Genomic DNA, 24,220 nt, shown 5'->3' on the forward strand with positions numbered 1-24,220 from the left:
CGACTTTATTAAGATATTATTAGTTATTGAAGATAATTTTTGAAATATTGTTGATTAAAACCAAATAGGTTTAACATGATTGATAATAATCTTGGTTGAATCATCCACTTAACATGATTGGTTCCCTTTAAAATGTTTGTTTCGATGTTTTTGGTAGGAATTGTTACTAGCCCCATATTTACCAAGTATTACTATATATATGTTTGTTTCGATGTTTTTGGTAGGAATTGTTACTAGCCCCATATTTACCAAGTATTACTATATATATGTAATATAATATCAAAGTTATTGTTATTTTGACAAGTCTTATTTCATATGAAAACGTTCTTTCTTAAACTCAAGAACCCATTATCCTTAGACTACAAGAACGATTACACACCAGTTTCACCTTCTCTTGTACACTCATTCTGTTATTTTTGTATTCTGTTCTTTTGGTTTTGGTATTCGCCAATGGTATTTGCTATTGAGTTTCCATATTTTCGTCTATCATGACATTTGGGGATGCATTTTGTTTTAACGTTTTCAATCGCTTTTGCAATTCTTAACTACGAGAAACACTTAGACACTCGTTTTGACTTCTCTTGCTCTTTGAGGCTTGTACTTGAGAATTCATCGTGTGTATCTAGGCTGTTTTTTTAGCGAGGATTTTGCTTTAGCTTTAGAGTTTCCCCACTTTTAGTAATTTTCATATAATTCTAAACGCTCGTGTTTTCCGTAACTACTACAACACCGTACACTTGTTTCCACTTCTCTTGTACTTTGAGGCTTGTACTTGAGGGTTGATCATGTGTATCTAGATTGTTTTTGTAGCTGGGTTTGCACCTGCTTTTGAATTTTCCTTACTTTTGTGGGTTTGATGTTTTGCTTATGGGGATTGCGTTTACATATGTTTATAAAGTTTCCAATTGCTTTTGTATTTTCCATCCACTATAAGAACACTCGTTCACTTGTTTCAGATTCTCTTGTACTTTGAGGCTTGTACTCGAGGGTTGATCATGTGTATCTAGATTGTTTTTGTAGCGGGGTTTGCAACTGCTTTTGAATTCTCCTTACTTTATGTGGTTTTGATGTTTTGCTAACGAGGATTGGATATACGTATGATTATAAAGTTTTTAATTGCTTCCGTCTTTTTTTCATCCGCTACTAGAACACTCGTACACTTGTTTCAACTTCTCCTGTGCTTTGAGGCTTGTACTTAAGGGTTGATCATTTGTGTGTAAGTTCTTGTACCATTTTTACCCCCCGTTTTTGATCCCCCTACTTAATCTGTTCTTTTATGTTTTTAATAATGGGGTTGCTTATGCTTTTAAAATGTTCAATTGCTTTTGTATTCCTCACTACCAGAACACGCGAACAGTCATTTCAACTTTTCTTTTACTTTGAGGCTTGTACTTGATCGTGTGTTTGTAGGTTCTTGTAGTGGAGATTGCTTTAGCTATTGACTTCTCCTACTTTATGTGGTTTTGGCTTTTTTTAAATGGGGTAACATATGTTTTTGAGTTGTTCAATTCCTCTTGTATTCGCATACTAGGGCACCTAAACATCTACTTTAACTTTTCTTGTACTTTGAGGCTTGCACTTGAGGGTTGATTGTCTGTATGTTCTTGTAGTGAGGATTGCGTGTGCATCCGAGATCCTCTATCTTGTGGAATATTGACTTTTTTTTTATTTTTGGGGTTGCATATCGTACTAAAGTCTGCAATTGCTTATATTATTGTCTTCCTACAATTTGACTAGAGATGTACAATTGATATAATATAGAACTAGCTTTAAAACAAGAGTAATTCAAATATGTAATGAGGCAATACACTTGAACATTTGATCAGCTTCAATAAATAGACTCAAATTGGACTGTTTGATATCATATGGAGCTGTAAAATTAGACCGAATAAACAAAAATAAAAATAAGTGCCTGTTTTGCTATAAAAATATGAACAATTAGTCTTAATAAATTTACTAGAAATGGGCTATTTGATATTATGCCAGAGACCATCAGATCTCTCTCTCTCTCTCTTTTTTTTGTCTTTTAACTGGTTACTGATCCTTTTTAATGTGAGGTCCTTGTAAGAGTGCATGCACGCGAAAGTATTGACAGGTTGGTAGTTGTTGAATGCAAAGCCTCTTTGCTATCAGTTTAGCAGTCTTTTCGTAATGATGGTCCAGAAATTGGATGATGGGGAACACGGTATTGCTTGAAAAGTACTTTCCACACATAGAATCGGCTGGTTGATTTTTCTTTATTACATTTAGTTTTTTTCATGTTTCTGTTCCTTCCATCATAATATTAGCCTTTATAGCAAATGTACAGGCCTTTTGTACTCATTGAAGCTGTATGAAGAATTGGTGACGTGATGGTCGTGATCTCAACAGTCGTGACATAGTTTAAGGCATTTCTAGCAATGCTCTTTCAGCAAAACATGGTAATAAACTTTTTTCTAAAGCGTAAGTATGTATATATCTTGGATTGTACTTCTGGACTATACTGCTAGCTGCTGCCAAGTAGAAATATGGCAAATACGTGAGGTTTTTTGACATATGTGTACACACCCTTATAAAACATGCTTTTTCCACTGTTGTACTAATTATGTTACCTTAGATTTTCTAAACTATGAGGATACATTTTATTTTACTGAACATTTGCTATTAACGGTAATTATTTGATTTTTTTCCTAAAATAAAGGTAAAACGGTCTGTTAATTATTTCAATAGGATACCATCTTTTTATATATCAATACATCCTAGTATTCTAAGGTGTTGATTGCTTCAAATAGTGACGCCACTCATCTATATATGCCATCTGATGCATATCCAAGCTTGGCAGTTCACTCGCATGAAGTCTTTCTATCATTCTCTTAGAACTACCAAGAAGCTTTGCTGCAGCCTGAACGCCAGCCTCTCGTTTTTCTATCGCGCTTTCATAGCATTTCATCGTTATGACTTGTGGTAAGTTGGTGAGGCAAGCTACCATTATGTTTGCAATCATGTCATATAGTAGAGCAAACAATAGCTCATGATCTCTGATACACTCGCTGCTATGGTATTTCAGCATGATGGTTTGCGTGATACGATACATTGAATTAGCAGCAATCAAAATGTTTTGAGAGTTCTCCGATATTTCCTCGTTGTTGCTTTTGTTGATTTCTGGCACAATTTCTTCTGCTTTTTTGGAAAACCATTCCAGAATCTCCGTTGCCTTTTTTTCTTTAAAATCATTCCTTTGGAGTGTGTTGCCCAACCATTTGTTACCGACTTCAACCTGATCCCACAATTTTTTACTTGCCCTTTGAATATTTTTACCTTCACCAACATTGTTGAGGGTTTCTTCTATAAGAAAAGTATACGACAGACCTTCACGAACACTACTGAACATGCTATCAACATGATCTTTAAATATATTTGGGAGAGTCATGGCGATGCAAGTTAAATTTACAACCGGTAAGCTCCAACTGTCTGGAAACTCGATAGAAGTTAAAGGTTGAACTTGATCACTATCAAAATTCACCACTCCTTCAAATCCTACGGATTGCTCAACTAGTTTCAAAAGATTGTTGGGAAGCTGTTTCTCGGCCTTTTGGATCAAAAGATTCACCGAGTTTATAATGCTTTTGAGTGTTCGGGTACCAAGCTCCATATCATCCTGAAGCTGCAAAACATAGTTCCCAATGTCTTCGTCTGTATTATCCTTTTGCTCAAGATCGTGTCTAGTTTCACGACTTAAGACGAAGATTGCCTCAAGTGAATTCCAGAAATACACACCAAGAATTACAATACCGACTGGAATTAGTGCTAGAGTTTTGCAAGATACCACAATTGCCTTCTGAAATACTATGCAGACATCCAGAATGAGGCTTTTTAAATTACAGACAATAGCCTTTATTGTACGGCTACTAAATGGAAAACCCAAATGAAGCACTTTCCACTCTGATAACTTCCGGATCCAATAACTCTCTACTTCAATGATATAAGTGTGTTTCTTAAACCATTTAAGAGAAATTTTGAATCTTAAGGCTGCAAAACATCGAAAAGCTGGTGCAATTGTACCCACCACAATTCCAAACGATTGTGTTATGAAAATCACAATCATTGACCATTTATAATCTGACTCGTAGTCTAATAAATGAGTAGTGTAGTTTCCATAAGTACTGTCTGTGAAGATCTTTACCACATAATAGATATATGCCATGGTACTAGAAATGCAAATTATACCAGCTGCGGTGCATAAGGGAGTAGTTGCCATCACAAACTGTGGGCTACATGTTCCTGCCATGACCGAATATCTTCTTATATGTTGTATTAGTTCCTCGACCGTAGACATTTTTGTGTGTTGTTGTGGGTGTATGTCTTTTGATGCCATCTTATGAGCTGCTTGATACTTCATTTCCAATATCTTTTTTGATGCGGGACTTGTTAAAGATAAAGATATCAGAATCACAAGTAAATAGAGCATGGTTCCTATGTACAAATATGCAAAGAAAACATAATAAACAACACCAGTTTTAATCTGGATGAGAACGTTGACGACCACAGTAACAATGAGAATAAGCAAACCTACGACGTTTGAAAAAAGTTTGGTGTCATCCATAGACGCTAGAGAAGGCATTAAGTTAGCCATCATAGTCGTCATGAAGGGCAAACTAGCCATCTTTGCCATCTGGTCCACCTCTCCTGGCATCGAACCACTTAGATCAACAGGGAGCTTCATTGCAACAGTTATGACCATGATAGACGCAACATTCAGAGTGAAATACTTAGAAGGAAACCAAAGCTTTTTATACCGAAAACCATGAAACAAATCGGCAGCAATGACGAGGACACAAAGTAGTGACGCTAGTGCTATGTAGATCCCAATCCACAACATGGGTTTGCTATAACTTTCTTGTAAGACTTGTGAATTATATATCAGATTGCATAAACCATCTAGCATATATATGTCAACCCGAGTGATCACGTTGTTATGGCTATAATTGTATGCAGGATTGGAGGAAAGAAGGGAGTATGCATCTTCTAGGACACGCTTAATTATTCTACAATTATTGTATTCATCTGAACCATAGTATTCCATGTTGAATTCAGATTAGTATTAATTATAATATAGAGGGAGTGGACTAGTATACGTAGCTAGAAGAGATCAATGTAATATATTTGGAGAAGCTTAACAGTCCCATTGATTTATTTATGTAATAGGTAGAAGTTTAGTTATGGATGCTACACCTGACATATAATTCACTAATCGCTATCAAATGGTCAATGCATTATTCAATGGGATAAGCTTTATGTGGATGTAATCTACAATGGGATAAGTTTACAAGGCTAAATAAAAAGTTCAAAGTTTCTCTTCGTAAATAAGTTGAGTTGGCTAAATAAAAAGTTCAAAAACAAACCACTCAAATTTGGGAAAGTTAAACCACGTTGACCAAATACAGTAGTACTTATTTTTTCCGCTACAACTTGTGTTTTCTCCCCCTTTTTTAACAGCTTCTCTAATTACAACAGAAATAACTTAAACAGGATTCGGTTTCCTTTAATCAGCAGCAAAAGCCTCAGTTCACTGGTCAACCATACAATTCCGACCGCCACATTCACCGGTCAGCAAATCACCTCCGGCAGCCGCAGCTCACTAGTCATCCGCCTCCGCGTCCGCCACTGCCTCTTTATCAATCTCTACAGTGTATTTTGCCACTGTTGTGTTTGTAAGCTTTCTCTATTCATTTTAAATTAGGTTTTTTCATAAATTTATTAATACTGTTAGTTTCTTATTTTGATTTTGGATCAATTTTAAGTTGACATGAACTTTAGGGTTTGTGTTTACTGCATTATATAATTTAATATTGTGTTTGTAAGTGTTTTAGCTACTTTAATGAAATTAGGATAGATTCTGAATTATATAATATGATAGAGCTTGGATTATTAAGCTACACTTTTCGGGTTTTTTGATGTGAAATATAGTGCTTATGTTGCCTGTTTTTGAAGCTAATTATTTATTGGAATTACCAACACTTTTATGCACTTTTGATGTGAAATATAGTGTTTGATTTGTTTTTGAGAATTGAAGATTATTTCTATTGAGTTCTGTGTGTTAGGACTGAAATGAATTAGATATGTATACTTATGTTGCTGTTCTGAGCATAGTTTTATACTCGAATTATTAATCAAATATCCATGTGCTATGAAATAAGATTAGATCATTAGTCTAGTTAACAAATGTATATAAGTAAACACCCAATGCCGTCTTACCTCTACCTAAGGTAGAGAGGTTGCTTCCAGGTTCTATCTAAGATTGAAAAGGACCCCGGCATTGCAAGGCATGAGGATATAACTCTTGACCTCCTAGACAGTTTAATTAACAAATGTCATTTAGAAAAGTTATATGTTATGTCATTGAAATGTGGAATATGCTTACGTTCTTATTTATTTACCGTATTTATCACTTCTTTTCATCAATCAACTTTTTTTTTTTTTTTTTAAATTTATTTTGTAATTTGATGTAATATATTCAGTTTTATAACATTATTAACTGTTATCTATTAAATTTATCGCTGACTTCATTTCATTTCCAATAATCTTCAAGGATGATAAAGAATGTGCGTAAATTATCTATTAGGGATGTACAACGGCTTATTGAAGAGCTTCCACATTAACAAAAATGCTGTGAGCAGAGCAATTCTCAACAAGGTATATTAATCATTCAGTTTAATTCAAGTAGATCGACTCGTTAACAACCTTAGATGCGGTGGCCCTAGCCCCTAGGTCTTCCAAATTTTCAACGGCCGTTGGCAGTGTACTGATGTAACACACGAAAATCCACATATATAGTTAAGCCACTATAAGGCTTTGTGCCTTGTCACACAAGTTGTGTGCCACAACTTGCAAAGGAAGGGCTGTGATTCCTATATATTTTCTTCTTCATTAATATTATCTATTGTGTTTATCCTATTATAATAACATATTTGTCATTTTATGTAATGATATTTTAAGTAATAACAATATTACTGGTTATGGCAATACCATAAAACATAAATTATTGGTTTATACCCATTATGCACCGGCCTGATATGATCCCACATCGGCCAAGTATGGGATTGGTTGGTGGTTTATAAGCCTAGGTGTCCCCTTCTCCTTTGAGCTAGCTTTTGGTAGTGAGTTCTACACCTAGCTTATGGCATGATACGAGCCTATTATGTGATGGGTTCGTATCACAGCCTAACACATTATTACCCGTTAGCATGATTTCAAACTTTATGTGACTTTGACATGATAGGAATAAATAGTAAATTTGATAATTTTGACCCGTATTTGGATGACCATCAAGTCATCAACCCATAAACTAGGTAGTTATTCTAAAAAAAAGATAAAATTAAACCTAGGTAGTTATTTTAGAAAAGGCCTTTTTTATATATATAAATCAGCTGAAAGCCCATAGATATCACGATAATCAAAGATGCAATGTAGCCATCAGTACCCAAAGAAATGAAAAGGCGAGTCAGGTCAATACTCCAAAATCCTCGGCAGCAAGAAACAATAGATCCTGAATCCATTAATACTGTGCGTTAGCAAGGGAAATTTAACGAATGAGATTCAAATCATACATGTGTCTAAAAGTTAATGATGATATTTTCTTCAGAAAGTTTATCTGATTGTTCTTTCTAGAAATTATTTCCATACTCTAAATTACCCCGTATAAGGAAAACTTATCAAAGAAAATATCGGTTGTCAAGTCAACGGATGGAGTAATTTCATACTCTATGATACGTACTTCAAAGCCATATATAATGCTGCATATATGCAAAATGGATATCCAAGACTTGGTTACCACACGTGCATACATATTTATTGCATGCATCCTTTAAAGCCACTAAGGCACATTTCCACGTTTCCATTATGTGTTTCCTAAAGTATATATATATAGTTTGTGGTAGTACATGTCCTACATGTTTCCGGCTAGTAGCATAGAGGCTAACAAGCAGTTGAGTACTCCTAGTTAGTAGGTAGAGTAGTTAAGTAGTACTTGTCGTCTTAGTATAAAATGTAACTCTATTATTAAGGAATGGATGTGAAGAAGAAAAATAGTTGAAGTGCTTTAAGTCTCTTCCTTACTCTATTTCTTGGGAGATTAACCTTCTCGAATGAGTTTCTATCACCCTAGTCCAACATCCAGATTATGTTTGTTGACTGTATCTAGGGATCATTAGGGGCAAGGGTGTAGTGCCAATGTTTTGGCAAATTTTGGCAAAAAACTAGCCAATGAGAGGGAGCCACATGGATTTAGCCAAAAACTTGCCAATACTAGCCGATCCTTGCCAATGTTGATGGTATAGTTGGTTTTTTTGCCAATTGTTGCCAACCAAAAAATTTGACCAAATTAAAAAAAAAAAAACACGCTCCCAACGTTCACATGTCAGCCCCCAACGTTCACTTGCATCGGCCAAAACTAGCCGATATACCTTGCCAAAAGTTGCCGATTAAACTTGCCGATGCATGTGCTACAGCTTTGCCAAATTGCTGATGCTAGCCGATGATTTTTGCCGATAAAACAAGCCGACTACACCCTTGCCCCTTATATCCTATACTCTTGAATGTCGTCCTGTTTGTTAGCATCTTATCCTTGCATACGTGGACTTTATGAGCCATCCCCTAACCTGATTTATTTTAGATAATAGTTTTATTAAATAATATGTATATTCTCAAGTCATCTATAATCTAAAACTTAATAGTTAACTTTATAATAACATGTTTTGAACTTCGTATAATTTGAAGTTATGTTTTGTTTTGTTTATCAGGTTTCATCGTTTTAATGGATTTTATAAGCGGATTTATTGGTTTTTTTTTTTTGTAAGCTATAATGATACGGGGGAAACTTAATAAGACGTTGACATTAAACCCACTTGATCCAAAACTAACCGGCCGACTCACCAACATATTTGATGCATCTATTTATTCAGTCACACGGATCAAGTCTGGGTTAGTAAGTAGCAGGTTAGGATTGGAGGTTACTTAAAATTTTTAAGAAGTTGGGTTAAGTAATCTCAACCCACTAACCCCAACGTACCCGTCAACCCGAAACCAACATAATTGACGGCCCATGTTATACTTAGATGCTATCTGATCGGTCATCTTAATTATAGAACTGCACGTTCTTTACCCTGTGACAATTTAGGACATATACAAAACTTTACTATTGGTAAGTCATCTACTGAAGCTCAAAGTATTGTGAATAGGCTAACAGACGATGCTATTTAATATATATATATATATATATATATATATATTATATATATTATCATTATCATAACTAGTAAATACAAATTTCCTAAGATTATTATCTTATGATAATTATAGTATAAAAATAACTTTATAAGGAAATTACTAACTCTTAATCCAAACAAATTCCGTGATTCCTAAAATTTCCTTTGAAAGATGTTTTGGAATAGCATGATTTCCTTTTCAAGGATTCTGCAGTTCATTCTATCTTTCGACATACATTTGCGAAAGGTTGCCGGTGACACGGAAACAAATCATTACATTTGTCGATCCAAAAATCATAATGCATTTGTATTACTGAATTGAAAAGGCTTGGTGATTCGTTTTTCTAGCAAAAATTGGAAACGAATAGGATAAATTGTAAATATATTAAAGCAAAAACCAACATTTTAAATAAAATGGCCAAGGAAACAAAACAAAACAATTTGTAGCCCATGACATTATAATTTTCACTCAAAATAGGAAGAAAGTATAATTTTCAAGGAAAATATGTATTTGGCCATATCGGATTTTGGTTATCAGCAAACGAAGTCATGTCATACCCAGGAGCAAGACCCAAATTATGTTCAGATGGATTGTTCATCCAATCTGTAAACCATTGAGTCTTTTGCATCCCATCCATAGCATTCAGATTATGATCAACCATAGGTCTCTTCTCCAATGCATGCATCGTTAGTCCTCTTGTCATCATTTCATTAGCAGCACTTGAACTGGTACCAAGTCCTCTTGTCATCATTTCATTAGCAGCGTTTGAACTGGTACCAAGTCCTCTTGTCATCATATCATTAGCAGCGCTTGAACTGGTACCAAGTCCTCTTGTCATCATATCATTAGCAGCGCTTGAACTGGTACCAAGTCCTCTTGTCATCATTTCATTAGCAGCGCTTGAACTGGTACCAAGTCCTCTTGTCATCATTTCATTAGCAGTGCTTGAACTGGTACCAACTACAGTGGATCTTCGCCTAGGCGGCTGTGATGGTGGTGGTGCAGCTACAGCTTTACCAGGGACAGCTTTCTTAAGGGACTCGATCCTCCTGCAAATATCTTTAAGGGTTTGGTCAACCATACCACCCAGATCATTCAAATCTGGCAGGATCAAGTTTGCTATCGAGCCTTTTCCAGTCAAACATTGGTACATAACCTCAGTCATCTCTTTTTCACGATTCTCCTTGATCTGCTTCTTGAGCTGGTCATTCGCCTTGGTGATCCTTTGTCTAATGAAACTTTCCTGATTTACCATCTTCTTGCTTTGCTCCATCTCGGGCATCCTTTTGAACTGAGTCAGAACGCGTTGGACACCAATATTGTTAGGCCACACCTCGGGTTGAGCTTCATATGGACTATATATTATGGCACATGCATCAATGCCACATAAGGTGCTTAACTCATTCACCTTCTTCATCAAACCCTTCTTCCTTTTCTTGAAGGTGGCTTTCCTTGCGGAGTCGTTGGTTATGAAAGCAAGCTTCACTTTCTTCCTTGTCATGGCAATGTTTACGCCAAAGAAGCAAAGAAATGATAGAAATATGGAAGTTTTATGCGTGAATTTCTTAGTTCCAAATGAGCATTGCTATATATACACTACAAGGGACATATTTGACATAATCATAATGTTAAAATTTTGTTTTGTATGACGTTTATATGGGAAATTATTAACTCAAAGATTTTCTATGAATCCAAATTTATGACCAAGTATTAATAATATGATATTAGTTTTAAAGATATTTGATAGTGTTTTCCTAGTACAGATTGGCTCGAGATGGAATACGATTGAGAATGTTCTTGCAATAAATAACGCTCTCTAGTCCAGTTGTCTTTTTACTGAATGCTAATATTTATACTATGATCGAGATAATGATTCTATTATAATTTGTCATTACTTTTCAAGACAACTGTAGCATTAAATATATATTGATATCGATTCGAGAGTCATAAACATGGCACTTTTTTCTTCTTTCAAAAATATATATAGTTTCAACATCAATCCAAAGTTACATGTCTAACCATTGATATATCTTTTTTTTGAACATTAACCATTGATATATCTATAACTATAGTTATAATAATGCTAAATACTAAGTATAGAATGTTAACTGCATTTATTAGGATTCATAAATTCACTTGATTTTATCATAAAGAGGAATTCTTTTTATTTTTGATAGATGTGAATTACTCGCGAATGTGGAAGATTTGCATGTGTTGTCTTAACCGGTATCTAACGCTTGAACCTGAGATCTTTGAGAGTAAAACTTGCCTAACCCCCGCAAGGCAAACCAGTGGTCAACTAACCTAAGTGGGTTGGTTATCATAACATGGAAATATTGTTATAGTAATAACTGATTACTAATGCATATAGTAGCATGTACCCGCGTAATGAAAAATGGTGCCAAATAGTTGTTGAAAACATATTGTGGTGGCCGTGAATCGTCTTACTTTACTTCACGACTCGTTTTATTTGTAGGATTAATGTTATTAAATCAAATATTATGTGGTTGAACTATTACCATCGTTGTCACTGCTTCAATCCAGATTATGTGACCCACAATTTGTTATGGCTACTACTGCATTATGATCAGTGGCTGGTATGATTTGCTGGTCTAGTACAACAGTATTTAGTACGTCACTGTAGGTGAAGTTCTTATCACATAACTGAGATAGCCACTTGGTATACGACTATCAGACTATGCTTTTATCTTATTAATGGACCGTGCTTGAAATATTCTTAAGTCATAACACAGTCCGTTGGAGTTGTAGTGGTTACAATTTTCCCAATATTTAGATATTTTTCATTCTCAAGCTTTAAAATGTCCCTCAAATGGTGTAAGAAACACACCAAGATCTTTGAAGTAGAGCAGTATTGGCTAAAAATGTGTAGGAATGGAAAGAGATCTATTTAGGTTTTTTTTTTTGTTAAGGGGCCGCATATGAAATCGCTCACCCCAAAATTTGAATAACCACAATGTAGGCGAAGCATTAAAAGGGCTACTATGACCTTGTGGCACCAGGTACAGAGTTACTGATGGTTGGGGAACTCGCTCCAAATAAATGATCTTAAAGAGAAAACGCCAACAGAGATTCTTAAATGGTTTTCTAACAAAGCAGAAGAAATTGCTGTAAAAATCAACAAGAGCAACAATAAGTAGATGTAGGAGAGCTCTCAAAACAAAGTGTTTGCTGCCAATTCAATGTATTGTATCACCTAGACAATCATGCTTGACTTTCATAGCAACGAGCATATAAGAGAAGAGCCATTGTATGCTGTGCTACCTGACATGATTGCAAACATAGTGGTTTCTTTCTCACCAACTTACCACAAGTCATAACAAGAAATGTTATGAAATCGCAATAGAAAAAGGAGAAGCTGGCATTCAGGCTGCGGCAAAGCTTCTTGGTACTTTAATAGTAGTAACATAGTACCATGAAGGCTTCATGTGTGCGAGCTACCATGCTTGGATCCTTATCAAATGGCATTTATTGACTTGTGGCGTGATTATCAGCAATCAACCGTTTAGAGTTTATTTCTTTTTTCGTGTGTCAAAGATATTTTTTATACAGCATGGTAGTATTTCATGTAACCAGGTGAAATTGAGGAGCACCCCCGTGTATTTACTGGGCGGATTCTCATGGTGTGTTTCTTGGTTGGGTTTGTCAGTTTGTGTTAATGTTTTGGTTTGTAATATCTCTCTTTTATTTTAGGTTCTGTATCTTTCAGCTTCTCAATATATAGGTTGATTTATAAATATTGTTGCGATAAAAAGATCATCCCATCGTTATGACCAATTCTCAAAGTCTATGGAAAGTTATCCAACTGATCCACTTAATAACAGAGATCTGGCCTCTGATTGTTTTCATATAGGTGGTCTATTCTACGAAACCAAGGTTTTTGTGCTTTGAAATTTTGCGTTGGTAGCTGAATTGTGTTTCTTACTTCATATATTATTTTCATTTGATCTTTTATGACCAAATACTTAAAATTCGAAAGTAGTCTGTATTTTGGATGAAAAAAACTACTTTTTCTTTATATTATACTTCTCGATTCATCGAATAGTATCTCGTATCTAGTAAATGTTCCTGAAATGCCAAATTCATCACAGGTAGAAGAAAAATGAGACAAATCAACCAGTTTTAAATCCTAAAATGGTACATTAAACTCATAGATTCGGAATCATTTCATAAGATTTTCCTAGAGATGGATCTACTAATTAAACGGACTGAAAAACAAAGATGAATTGTAACGCTAATACAACCAACATTAAAACGAAAACCAAGTAAAAAACGAGCAGCAAAACCTAGAATCTTTCATGACAAACAGACCAGTTTCTCTCATGGAAATCACCCAGACAACAGGAAAGACGTAAATGTGTTTATGAAGAAGACATGCCATGCCCAAAAGGATCAAGGTTATCAAAAGACGGTATCATCAATTCAACCCCCATGTCATGCTCCACAAGATTACAAGTATCTAACCAGCTGATGTTGGGGTACCAATCAGTAGTAGTTTGTATCTCATCTAAATCTCCGAGCTGGTTCTCCATCACCAGATTGTTAGCAGTGTTACTACCACCCACAACCTCATCCAGTAATTGCGGTATCTGTGACTCTGGTGGTGGTGGTGCAGGAGCCTGGGTCTTGAGAAACTGAATCCTTTCATCAATTCCTGAAATCTTGTAATCAGTAAATTCCATAAAATCCTTGAAGTCTATTGGATTCAAGTCACCCAGCGAGAGTTTTCCACTGAAGCATTCAAACATCATTATGGTCAGCTCCAACTCACGGTTCACCTTGTTCTGTTTTTTGATTTTCACCTTGACTTTCTTGATCCTTTCCCTGGTGTAGCTTTCCAAATCCAGCATCTTCTTTCTCCTCGACATCTCTGACTCCGCCATGAACTTACCCAGTACATTCATGACATCATCATAGTTGGGCCACAGCTCACGTGTAGGGTCAAATGGGTTATACAAGATAGCACATCCCTCGGTTCCACATAAAGTGCATAGCTCCTCCAACTTTTTAAACAGAGAAGCCTTCCTTTTCTTCCAAGAGGCTTTCCTTGCTTCACGCTGCTCGATGTAAGCAATCTTCACTTTAACCCTCGGCATTGGTCAGGGTTATTATTGAGAAGTGAGACAAAGATATGATAGAACCTTGTAAGTATAGCTTTCTTGGTTCTGAATGACCATTCTTATTCTTAGAGTATAAATTAAACATAGAACTGTTTGGTCATAACATGGTATTGTAGTCATAAATTTCATAAATTTTAAGACCAGTCAATGAACTACTAACATTAATTGTAAGATTATGTCAAATCAAATCTCAAATTATTGCTTTTCAAAAAAAAAATGCTTTCATGCTGATAAAAGAGAAGATATTCTTTAAATGAAGCTCTTAGGGCTTTACCTAACGTGCATAAAAAGGTTGTACATTTCCATATTAAATGTCGGCCCCTGAATTTTATGGTAAGTGTACAACTAATTAATGCACCTTAACAAAAGCCCTTTGGGCTTTGTTTAGCAAAACCCTTTTGTTATTAGTATTTATGTTGGGTTTTTTTATTCATAGTCAACTTTGAAACAAATTAATCTTATCAAACAATTTTTTCAATATTCTCCCACATTAAAGGTTATTGCATATCTTAGGTTGTCAACTGAGTCTCATGATACAAGGATCATCATGTTTTCAACTACAGGGTGGGAGCCCGATGTTCAAGCAGTTTCCTTTATGAACCTGTAATAGCGTTTGATTAGGATCGTCCTGATCTGGCCTGATAATTGTGACCTTAATGTTGTAAACCATGTAGTTAAGTTATTTGGTTCGGTCATGGGTTAAACTGATTGCTCATTTGGTTCATTAAAGGTAGTAAGGTTTGCATTACCTTGTCCCTATTGTTACTAGAAAAAGCAATGCTAACAAAACCACTTACATATATGCTAGTTTAGTTTTGTGTCGTTTTGAGGGTAGTTCAAGACAATGGGATGCCACTTACAGTCTCCTGGTTTTTATACATACCATTTTTTGGAATTAAAACAATATTTATGGTTAGCTGATGATCATTTGAATGTGCATTTTCACTTTAGCAATATGCATTTGAGCTATATATTTGGACATATGCTTGATGTATTTGCAGTTTAATCTACAAATATAGTTTGACTGATGATACTCCATATACTCCACAACATAATGGTGTTTCGGAGAGGAGAAATCGAACCTTGTTAGTGATATGTCCACATTTATTTTTATTACTCTAAGATAAGAACTTTTAGTTTATTTGGATCAGCACACAATATACAACTTATACCTACATATTAGACTATCTGGTCAATACTTTTCTCTTAAAGTTCAAAGGTCAGATTAATTTGACTAATTCTATGACACAAATCAAATCAAATCCTTTATAGTTACAAATTGCTCAACAGTATGATTATTCTTGTTCAAGTAACGACATCATGTGATACTAGTTCAGAAGTCGAAAATCAAAATCCTTGGTTCATCGTCAGTACATACATTTCTTTTTTAGATTAGCTTTTCTAAATGTCGTTGTGTCAGGCTCGTTTTCAAGTCTGTGTGTAATATTCATGTGATTGCATTTATCCTCTTGAATTAGTTATTCACAATATTTGGTATATACACATATAGTAAACACATACACATAGATACCAAATTTGACTATTGCAACACAGGATAACCCAATATGACTCAATGAGACCCGAAATGACCCATTGCAATCCAACATGATTCATTACAGCTGAATATGACCCATTAAGACATGTCGCAGCTGATTTCAACCATATATAACCTTTAACGGTCCATAAACGAACGTAGGGCCCATTTTGACAAAATAGGAAAGGATATTACTTTTTTTTATCGCTAGTCGATTAGAATTTCAAATGGATTTTATCAGGAAAATCATGGATGATACGGGCATTTTTTAGTAGATTATGCTATCATTCTATCAATATACTTAATTGTAGATAAAGAAAATATTATAAAAACTTTTACTGATGGCCATAGTTCTTGTCCCCTTTGAATGTAGATAATTAACTTTTAGCATTAACTAATTCACATGTAATGAATGAATAATCAACTAAATCAAGTAAATGTGGGTATTAATCAAATTTGACTCATGAGTAGAATAATTATTAAATTGGCTCTGTTTTGAATTTATATTAATTTTTCAAAGTTTTTAGAATATAGTTAGAGTGGATATTGCTTTACTAAACAATCATTAGAATCATACAGCTAATATTTAGGCATGCTATGCATGTTGACAAAATCTTTAAAATTTAATGCTTCACATAGAATGTTGTAATGGACATTGTGATTGTTGTATAAATTGATCATCTTGAACTAATAAACCCACACCCACTCAGAAAAATTCCAAACTTCTTAGAGCCATTCCAGAGGCAACAGAATGAAGCTTGAGTTCATAATCAAGGATGCAGCAAGGAGAAAATGCTATAAAAGAAGAGTCGAGAGTATGAAAAAGAAGTTGGATGAGCTGTGTACTTTATGTGGTGTCGAGGCATGTGCCATCGTTAAAAGCCCAGATGAAGCTGAAGCTGAGGTGTGGCCTGACAGTTTGGGTGTCAAGAAGGCGCTATCCCGGTTCTTGAGGTTGCCCATCCACCGTCGGTTAACACATATGGTGAGTCTAGAAAGGTACATTAAGGACAGGATCAAGAAGGCTGATAAGGATCTGAAGAAGCAGAACAAGAAGAACAGGGAGAAGCAGCTGAAAGAATTGATGTACCAATGCCTGATTGATGAAACGCAACTGGCCAAATTTAACATGACAAATCTGGATGAGCTTGGGTTGTTGGTTGACCAGAACATCTCAGATATTGACAGCAGGATTGAGTCGCTCAAAAAAGCCGCTCTTGAAGGTCCTTCCTCAAGTTCACTGCCTGAACACATGGTTGCTAGTTGTAGTAACACAAGTAATCATACGATGGCAAGGGAAGAGCCTGGACATGAGCGTTCATTGGAAAAGCAACCGATGGTTGGTAATCCTGGATATGATGATGATGAGATGCAAAGGTCTGCATCTTTCATGGATTTGCTCATGGGATCTGACTAAACTGATCCTGTGTCTTGAAAAGGGAATGACATGATGTTTAAAGTCGGGTCGTTATCCTGATCTTATGTGGGCTCCTTAAAAAGTCTTTATTTTTCGCTGCAAGTTCCTGTTTACTTTCTTTTCTAATTAGCTAGATGTCTAGGATCATATGTTGTTGTTTAGTTTCCGTGTACTGGTAGTCTGGTAGTGGTGTACGCTGTCACTGTACCTTGTTGTTCTATCAAATTTATCATATGTATGCATTTAGATGTTAATTCGCATATGTATTGTATGGCAAAAAAAAATTATGAAAGAAAAAAGGAAGAATTTCAGAAGTCCTCCAACTCCCCTCTAGGGTAAAAAGGCAATTAAGCCCAAAAAAAGGAGTCGATCCAGGGTAGAAAGCAGACACAATCTAGCTAGCACTAGAACTAAAAAATAATACTATCAAATATGTGTGTACTACTTGCCATTCAAAAAAAGAGTAGATGTTCCTTCAATCTGGATTCTGGATAATTCCCTGTAATCTATAATTAAGGTAAAATTTGACCTGATACCCTACAAATTTCAAACTAGAATCCAGTTGTGATCACGTGACACGTGATGTGGCTGCAGCCGACTAGATTTAGAAATAAGATACAGACTGTAAAGGAAAAAAAAAGTTATTGAGAAAACGTGCATAGTATCAGTATGTTACTCAATTGAGCATTCGATTATGATGATTTTGCATGTTACAGGGAAGTGGTAACCAGTTACCGCATAAGACACTCAAAATTTAGCCTGATCGATGAAGACATGGTAGTATATTAGACCAATGGAAAAATAGTATTGGACACTGGCAGATAGCAATGCTTGAGGCACCTTTGTCTTGAATGGAAAATGTAATGCAAAATTTCATTAGAACCATACAGCAGATTGATGAGTAACAGTATCAAAGCAGCAGTTCTAGAGATCATTCTGTGATTGGAAATCTGCCCAAGAGAAGATGTGCGTACTTAACTTCACAGCAACTAGAACATGCAATATTCCACCATTTAAAGATATCCAACCACAATTTCTGAAATGGAGAATATAACCAGCACATGATCATATCGACGGTCTGGATGACATTGTCACATGTTGAGCACCAAATAAGATTGGGACCTTCCTTCGCCTCATTATATAGCTGATAGAGGCTATAATGAACTCAGAACCTATTTCAAACTTTTGAGGCCATCTTTCTAAATACTCGAGTATGTAATTAACAAAAAGAGTATAAGATATTCAGAATTCATATAGATGGTGTTTTTTCTTGCCCAAACTTGACTTAACCAATAAATTGTTGATCTTATGTCCCAAATGAACACAAGATCCATGTATCTTCCCTTATATCATTGTCAATCCCTTATACCTGTTATCAAATCAGCTTCTCGTAATTCTAAATCTTCACCAAATTAGAAGATTATCGTTAAGGTACCATGGATGAATTATGCTTTGGGATTTCAAGTCCACCTAATTTAGCTAAAAATCACGTGTTTTAGAGGAATCCAAGTGTAATTTTAACAGCATTACTAGATAATATGAATTATGATTTGGTATCATGTAAGTAGGCTAAGTGCTTTCAAGTCTATAGTATATGAATAGAAACCCAAGGTTTCAATTACTTAAATTAATAAACAAACTAGTAAAAGCAAAACACAGATACCATCAGCAAATAGATTTTGTTATTCTTGATGTTTGTTCAGATGCTTATAGTTAGATCCTTTTAGGATTGAAAGCATAAAGCCCGGTGGCATTACATGATATAATATTTCATATAGTAATTAAACAAATGGCACCCAGGATATATATGTAATAACAATGTTCTTCCTGTATCTTGACAGATCAAAAAACAGCAACGCTATCATGGGAGAACATGATCTTAAATCGAAGTACATAATTGGCTTTCAAAAAGACGGATCAAGAGATTTATTTAGCATATTATGGCACTAAAATGTCTTGATTCTTCTTTAACAAATCTAAAACAAAGTTTTTAATGACTAACATGAAAGAGTTGTAATCAAACCAAGATCGCAAGCCCTTCCTTCTTTGGAGCCGATGGTGTGTTTTTGTTCCCAGGAAAAGCAGTGCGTGAAACATCAACAAGAGCCTTGAAACTATATGGTTCATGCATCGATAACTCTGATAGAACCTTCCTGTTTAGTTGGATGTTCTCTTTCATCAGTCCATGCATGAAGTTACCATAATTGACCTGAGATCAAGTAGGAGAACAAAAAGAACAATTATTCAATGAGCAGACTATACATAGTTACCAGCCATATTATTTTCAAAAATAAAATGAAGCATAAAACAATCAAATTTAAGAAAACCTACTTTGAGAACAGTCCATATAGATCTTTAACACATGTTTGATTACTAATTCAAATACATCATATCAATTTTAACTAATATGTTCATGTTAGAGTTTCTAACTAAAATGTTCATGTTAGAGCTTCTAGGCAATCTCCAAAACGCCTCAACCTAATTTCAGTGGTGAGTAGGAGACCTTATAAAAAGTGGCTCAAATGCAATCCATGGTGGAACCTTTTAGTGGCTGTGCCTCACAGATTTTGTACGCCTCAATTTTCAAGATATTGGAGTACTTTTGCTAAAAACATGGATATCGTGTACATGAGATATGCACCGAGCGCCTCGCTTTAGAACCCTTATCGCCTGCCTATATCCTTCTAAAACATAGTGCAGGATAGGTCCTAATATAGTAATATGCAATGGTTACTAAGAACCTACAAAGTCCCATGAGCAAAAAGCAAATCCCTTCTCAGCAGCTTAACAAGAGCATACACTTCATATAAGCAATTCCAGTAGGAGCCATGTCATGAACTAAAAACAGTCATACGTGGAATAAGAAATACAGTGAAAGAAGTAAGAAGTTGGCTTACGAAACATATAGATATAGTTGAATCTAACAGGAGAACAGTTTAAGACTAGACCCAAACTATCCTTATATAGGGGCCTATTGTAGATTGATTTCCCCTGCCTTACCGCCTTAACCTCTCTATTGCTATTAACCCATTTGAATATATAAGGTAGCCCATTTTGATCAAAGCTTAAATTAGAGTTGTTCTTGCCCAAGGGTAGGCTGGTATGCGACAATATCTTTCATTCTTATTCTTATTTCATATTATTATAGCAAACATGTAATTAACCATTTTAAATACTAAACAAGCTTATACAGGGTAAAAGTAAGAAATACAGAATGCTCGATAAAGAAATGCAGATAGACAACATATAAACATTTTCATAAGCTATATAAATAAGAAAGACGGTTAACATACACCATGAACACGAGTGCCGGCATTGATACGCTCAATCCAAAGGGAACGCATATCACGCTTTTTATTACGTCGATCTCGATAAGAATATTGAAGGGCCTTCTCCACCCTTTCTCTAGCTATCCTGATACAATTCTTAGCTCTTCCCCTAAAACCTTTAGCTAACTTGAATACTTCCTTCTTGTTCATTTTTTTTTTTTTTTCACTCTTGCCTGAAACGATTTTATCAAAAAATCAAAATCAAATAAAAATATTTAGTATTATATTAGTACAAGGCCTTAAATCAAAAACTTGAAGTGCATAAAACTTTTAGATTCTGTATTTCATTTTGAGCTTCAAAACCCTAATTTGATGAACAATCTACAAATACATGTAAATTATTACTACTAATGCTAGGGTTTTTTGAAATTTATATATATATAAAAAAAAAAAACTAAAAAGCTAGGAATAAATAAACAGAAAATAAGAAATATAAGAGAGATAGAGATACTAACAGAAATGGTCGCCTGGGGGTCACGGCGGAGTAGTGGTGGTGGCGAGACTTGATTGTGGAGGGAGGGAGTTGAAGGTTTTAGCAGAAAAAGGGCTTTCTTCGTCTTAATGGGTCAAATGGGTACTAGTGTTTGGGCTTGAAATTTGTATGTGATTGTTGGGCATGTTTTTGTATAGTAATTCATTGAATATATGTATCTAGTTAAATAAGTTGTACTCATTTTTATAGATAAAAAAACAATTTTATATATATTATTAAGTTAATTTGAATGATATGAAAAGTAAAATCATAATATTAATATATCATAAAGAAACATTTGTTAACATTGAGACTTACAATGATAAAAGTTAATGATATGGATATGTTTTAAATTTACCATAGAATAATTAAAAGTCTATTCATGTTTTCAAGTATTGAAACTACAAGAAATATGGAATCAAATTGCATTTTTGTGATATGAAGATTTTTCAAAGTTAGAAAACCACTTTACTTGTTAAGTTGAGGGATCGTAATTATTGTATTTATTTTTAAATTTTAACCCTTGATTTTAATTTAATAATTTAGATCACCAACTTTACTTTCAAATTTGTGTTAGAACTTTAAATATCCTAATCCAAAATTTTCTTGAGAATACGAGACTTTTTAAAATAGTTTAAATATATATTTTACTTTTTTTACTAGCTTAATCTATTTTTAAGTGAGAGTTAAATTTAAAGCATCTTATCTGATGAGATAATACTACCCATTAGGTTACTTTGAGAGTAATAATTATGAAAAAGAAAAAGAAACATAAGTTGTATTGATATTGATAAAGGTTTCCTTGTCAAAGTTAATGCAATCTGAATTTAGTTCGCCCCTTTATATTTTACTTAATTATGTTTTCAAATTACCAGAATTGTCCTTAACATTTTATGTTCTTCTATATTATTATATAAAAATTATAATCTTATGTTGAAAGTTTAGAAAAAAATGAAACATTCGAATTGACCAAAATACCTTTGATAAATTATCACTATTGACCCTTTATATTAAATTATACCATTAATCAATTATATTATACAAATCTCTACTAACCCCCTTTAAATCAATTACCTTACCTACACCAATTGATGCCTACACCACCATCATCATCCGTCGCCACCATCACACCGCCGTCATTGTCGGCTCGCCGCCGCATTGTGCGGATACCATGCTTGTAATGTTTAAGGGAAATGGTTTTGTAAGTCAATTTAAACTACTTTCCAAAACAAAAACAAAAAAAAGCTTCTAATAATTTTGTTTTATTTATATAAGAGATTTGCATTGGATAAATGACTATATCAATAATAATGACTATTTACAAATTATAGATAGGGAATGCTAATTACATTCTTTAGGGGTGTATTTAACGTTCATACAAAATTTGTATTTTTGATAATAAAAGCTCATCCTTTGAATTGTATGGTACTCCGGTATTTTAAGCCCGGTATTTTCACTATTCAATATCGACTGGTATTCCTGGTATAACCATTCTGGTATTTCCAAAGAAAAGTTTTTAAAATTTTTCTAAAAATTATATTTATGTTACTTTAATATTATTTTTTGTTATTTGTGAACTTTAAACTTATATTTTGTAATAAAATACTCATTTAATTGGTATTATTTTTGATATAATTGTATTTGGACCATGTTCTTTGAATTGTATTTGCAAGATTTTTATAAAATATATTAATATTAATATAGTTGTATCGGCCGGTTTTGTCAGTAATACCGACAATACCGGAAAAAATTTTCACACCAATATAACTAAAATATCGGAAAAAATTTTCACACCAATATAACTAAAATATCGGTTTTTAAAACATTGATTAACGTAATTACGTACGTAAAGGATAAGGTAATTCGAATCGGAACCAACTGGAGCGCTCCTCTCATCGTATTACGATAAGTTTTCAGTTATTGAACTTTTCAAACCCTAGCTAGTAACCAATTAATAATTAGCACGTCTCATTCACGATCGATCGATCATCAATCAATATTCATAATTAATAATCTAACACATCAACCCGCCCACAAATAATCAAAAACGTACAATATTGCATGGAAACAAGATCTGCCAAGAGACAAAAGCTTCGTGATCTCAACAATTCATGGTTCCAAAACAACAACACGGGCCAAGATCGAATATCCGATCTGCCCGATGCTGTTATTCATCACATTCTCATCCTTCTTCCCCTCAAATCCGTTGTTCAAACGAGCATCCTATCGAAACGATGGCTAGATCTTTGGTATACCTTCCCAGATCTTGATTTCACCACCATTATTTATAACAATAATAATGTCACATCACCATTATCAAAGCGTGATGATCGCTTAATTAAGAACCTAGGAAATGTGATCACCAATATTTTATCTCTACGTGACAAGCTTTCCGATGTGAGGCTCCTTCGTTTCAAAGCGTCTATGAGCTTTTCAGGCCTCCATGCATTGATCCGTAACGCGGTTAGGCTTAGAGTTCAAGAACTTGACATTAAGATTGACACTAATGACATATTTAACTTCCCTAGAAGCATTACAACCCATGATGGCTTAAGAGTTTTGAAGGTGAAAGCTGATCCTGGTTTTAGGTTACCTCCATCGAGATCAATGAGATTCGGGTTTCCAACCCTTCAAATACTCTCACTTTCCGACGTCTGCCTAGAGAAACAACCGACATTACTTGATATGTTCACGGATTGTGTATTTCCACAGCTCAAGAAACTACATCTGGATTCTTTTCACCGTCTAGAACAGCTTCGAGTTAGTTGTTGTTTACTAGAAGAACTAGTGATACAAGACTGTCGTTTTTTACAAGGCTTGGAGATTTCCTCTCCTAGATTGAAGACATTGAAGGTTTTGACATGCTTTAGCATTAATTTTAATACCAGTAATCGGGTTCAAATCGATACACCAAATTTGCACACCCTTGTTTGGACGAATAATTCAATCCCTAGTAAAAGTTGTATGCAACATCTAAAATCCTTACATGAGTTCAAATTTGGGAATCATGTGACTCAGAAAGGTCTTTATGCCAAGGAGCTAAAAAGCTTATCTACCTTTCTCTCTAGACTATCTCATGCCGAGTCT

The 24,220-nt window shown here is 34.6% G+C and overlaps 5 protein-coding genes and 1 long non-coding RNA gene across 9 annotated transcripts; 3 read left to right on the plus strand and 3 right to left on the minus strand.

The window, feature by feature from the left end:
* The first annotated feature begins 1,980 nt into the window (after window positions 1–1,980).
* On the plus strand, window positions 1,981–7,018 carry LOC122578578. Of its 4 annotated transcripts, XR_006320528.1 has the most exons (4): window positions 2,173–2,185; window positions 2,309–2,420; window positions 5,509–5,690; window positions 6,569–7,018. It is a non-coding gene; the product is annotated as an uncharacterized LOC122578578 (long non-coding RNA). The 4 variants fall into 4 exon arrangements; XR_006320527.1 differs by having other exon boundaries at window positions 1,981–2,420; XR_006320529.1 differs by lacking the exons at window positions 2,173–2,185; window positions 2,309–2,420 and adding an exon at window positions 5,382–5,425.
* Window positions 7,019–9,736: 2,718 nt separating this feature from the next.
* LOC122610879 (MADS-box transcription factor PHERES 1-like) lies at window positions 9,737–10,795 on the minus strand. The gene has a single exon (XM_043783836.1). It carries the CDS (start codon window positions 10,742–10,744, stop codon window positions 9,737–9,739), a length of 1,008 nt encoding a protein of 335 aa, XP_043639771.1. The 5' UTR covers window positions 10,745–10,795.
* Window positions 10,796–13,622: 2,827 nt separating this feature from the next.
* Window positions 13,623–14,357, minus strand: LOC122610880 (agamous-like MADS-box protein AGL80). Its single transcript, XM_043783837.1, has one exon. The coding sequence runs from the start codon at window positions 14,355–14,357 to the stop codon at window positions 13,623–13,625; it is 735 nt and encodes a 244-aa protein (XP_043639772.1).
* A 2,309-nt stretch (window positions 14,358–16,666) lies between these two features.
* Window positions 16,667–17,332, plus strand: LOC122610881 (agamous-like MADS-box protein AGL80). Its single transcript, XM_043783838.1, has one exon. It carries the CDS (start codon window positions 16,667–16,669, stop codon window positions 17,330–17,332), a length of 666 nt encoding a protein of 221 aa, XP_043639773.1.
* A 1,902-nt stretch (window positions 17,333–19,234) lies between these two features.
* LOC122579370 (50S ribosomal protein L20) lies at window positions 19,235–21,251 on the minus strand. Its single transcript, XM_043751536.1, has 3 exons — window positions 21,117–21,251; window positions 20,626–20,834; window positions 19,235–19,541 (listed from the first exon to the last, which is right to left on the minus strand). The coding sequence occupies exons 2-3, from the start codon at window positions 20,809–20,811 to the stop codon at window positions 19,350–19,352; spliced, it is 378 nt and encodes a 125-aa protein (XP_043607471.1). The 5' UTR covers window positions 20,812–20,834; window positions 21,117–21,251; the 3' UTR covers window positions 19,235–19,349.
* Window positions 21,252–23,194: 1,943 nt separating this feature from the next.
* On the plus strand, window positions 23,195–24,003 carry LOC122610882 (putative F-box/FBD/LRR-repeat protein At4g03220). Its single transcript, XM_043783839.1, has 2 exons — window positions 23,195–23,893; window positions 23,971–24,003. Exons 1-2 carry the CDS (start codon window positions 23,195–23,197, stop codon window positions 24,001–24,003), a joined length of 732 nt encoding a protein of 243 aa, XP_043639774.1.
* The last annotated feature ends 217 nt before the right edge of the window (window positions 24,004–24,220 follow it).

Source organism: Erigeron canadensis, chromosome 8 (assembly GCF_010389155.1).
Source record: "Erigeron canadensis isolate Cc75 chromosome 8, C_canadensis_v1, whole genome shotgun sequence".
In the NCBI taxonomy this organism is placed as follows: domain Eukaryota; kingdom Viridiplantae; phylum Streptophyta; class Magnoliopsida; order Asterales; family Asteraceae; genus Erigeron; species Erigeron canadensis.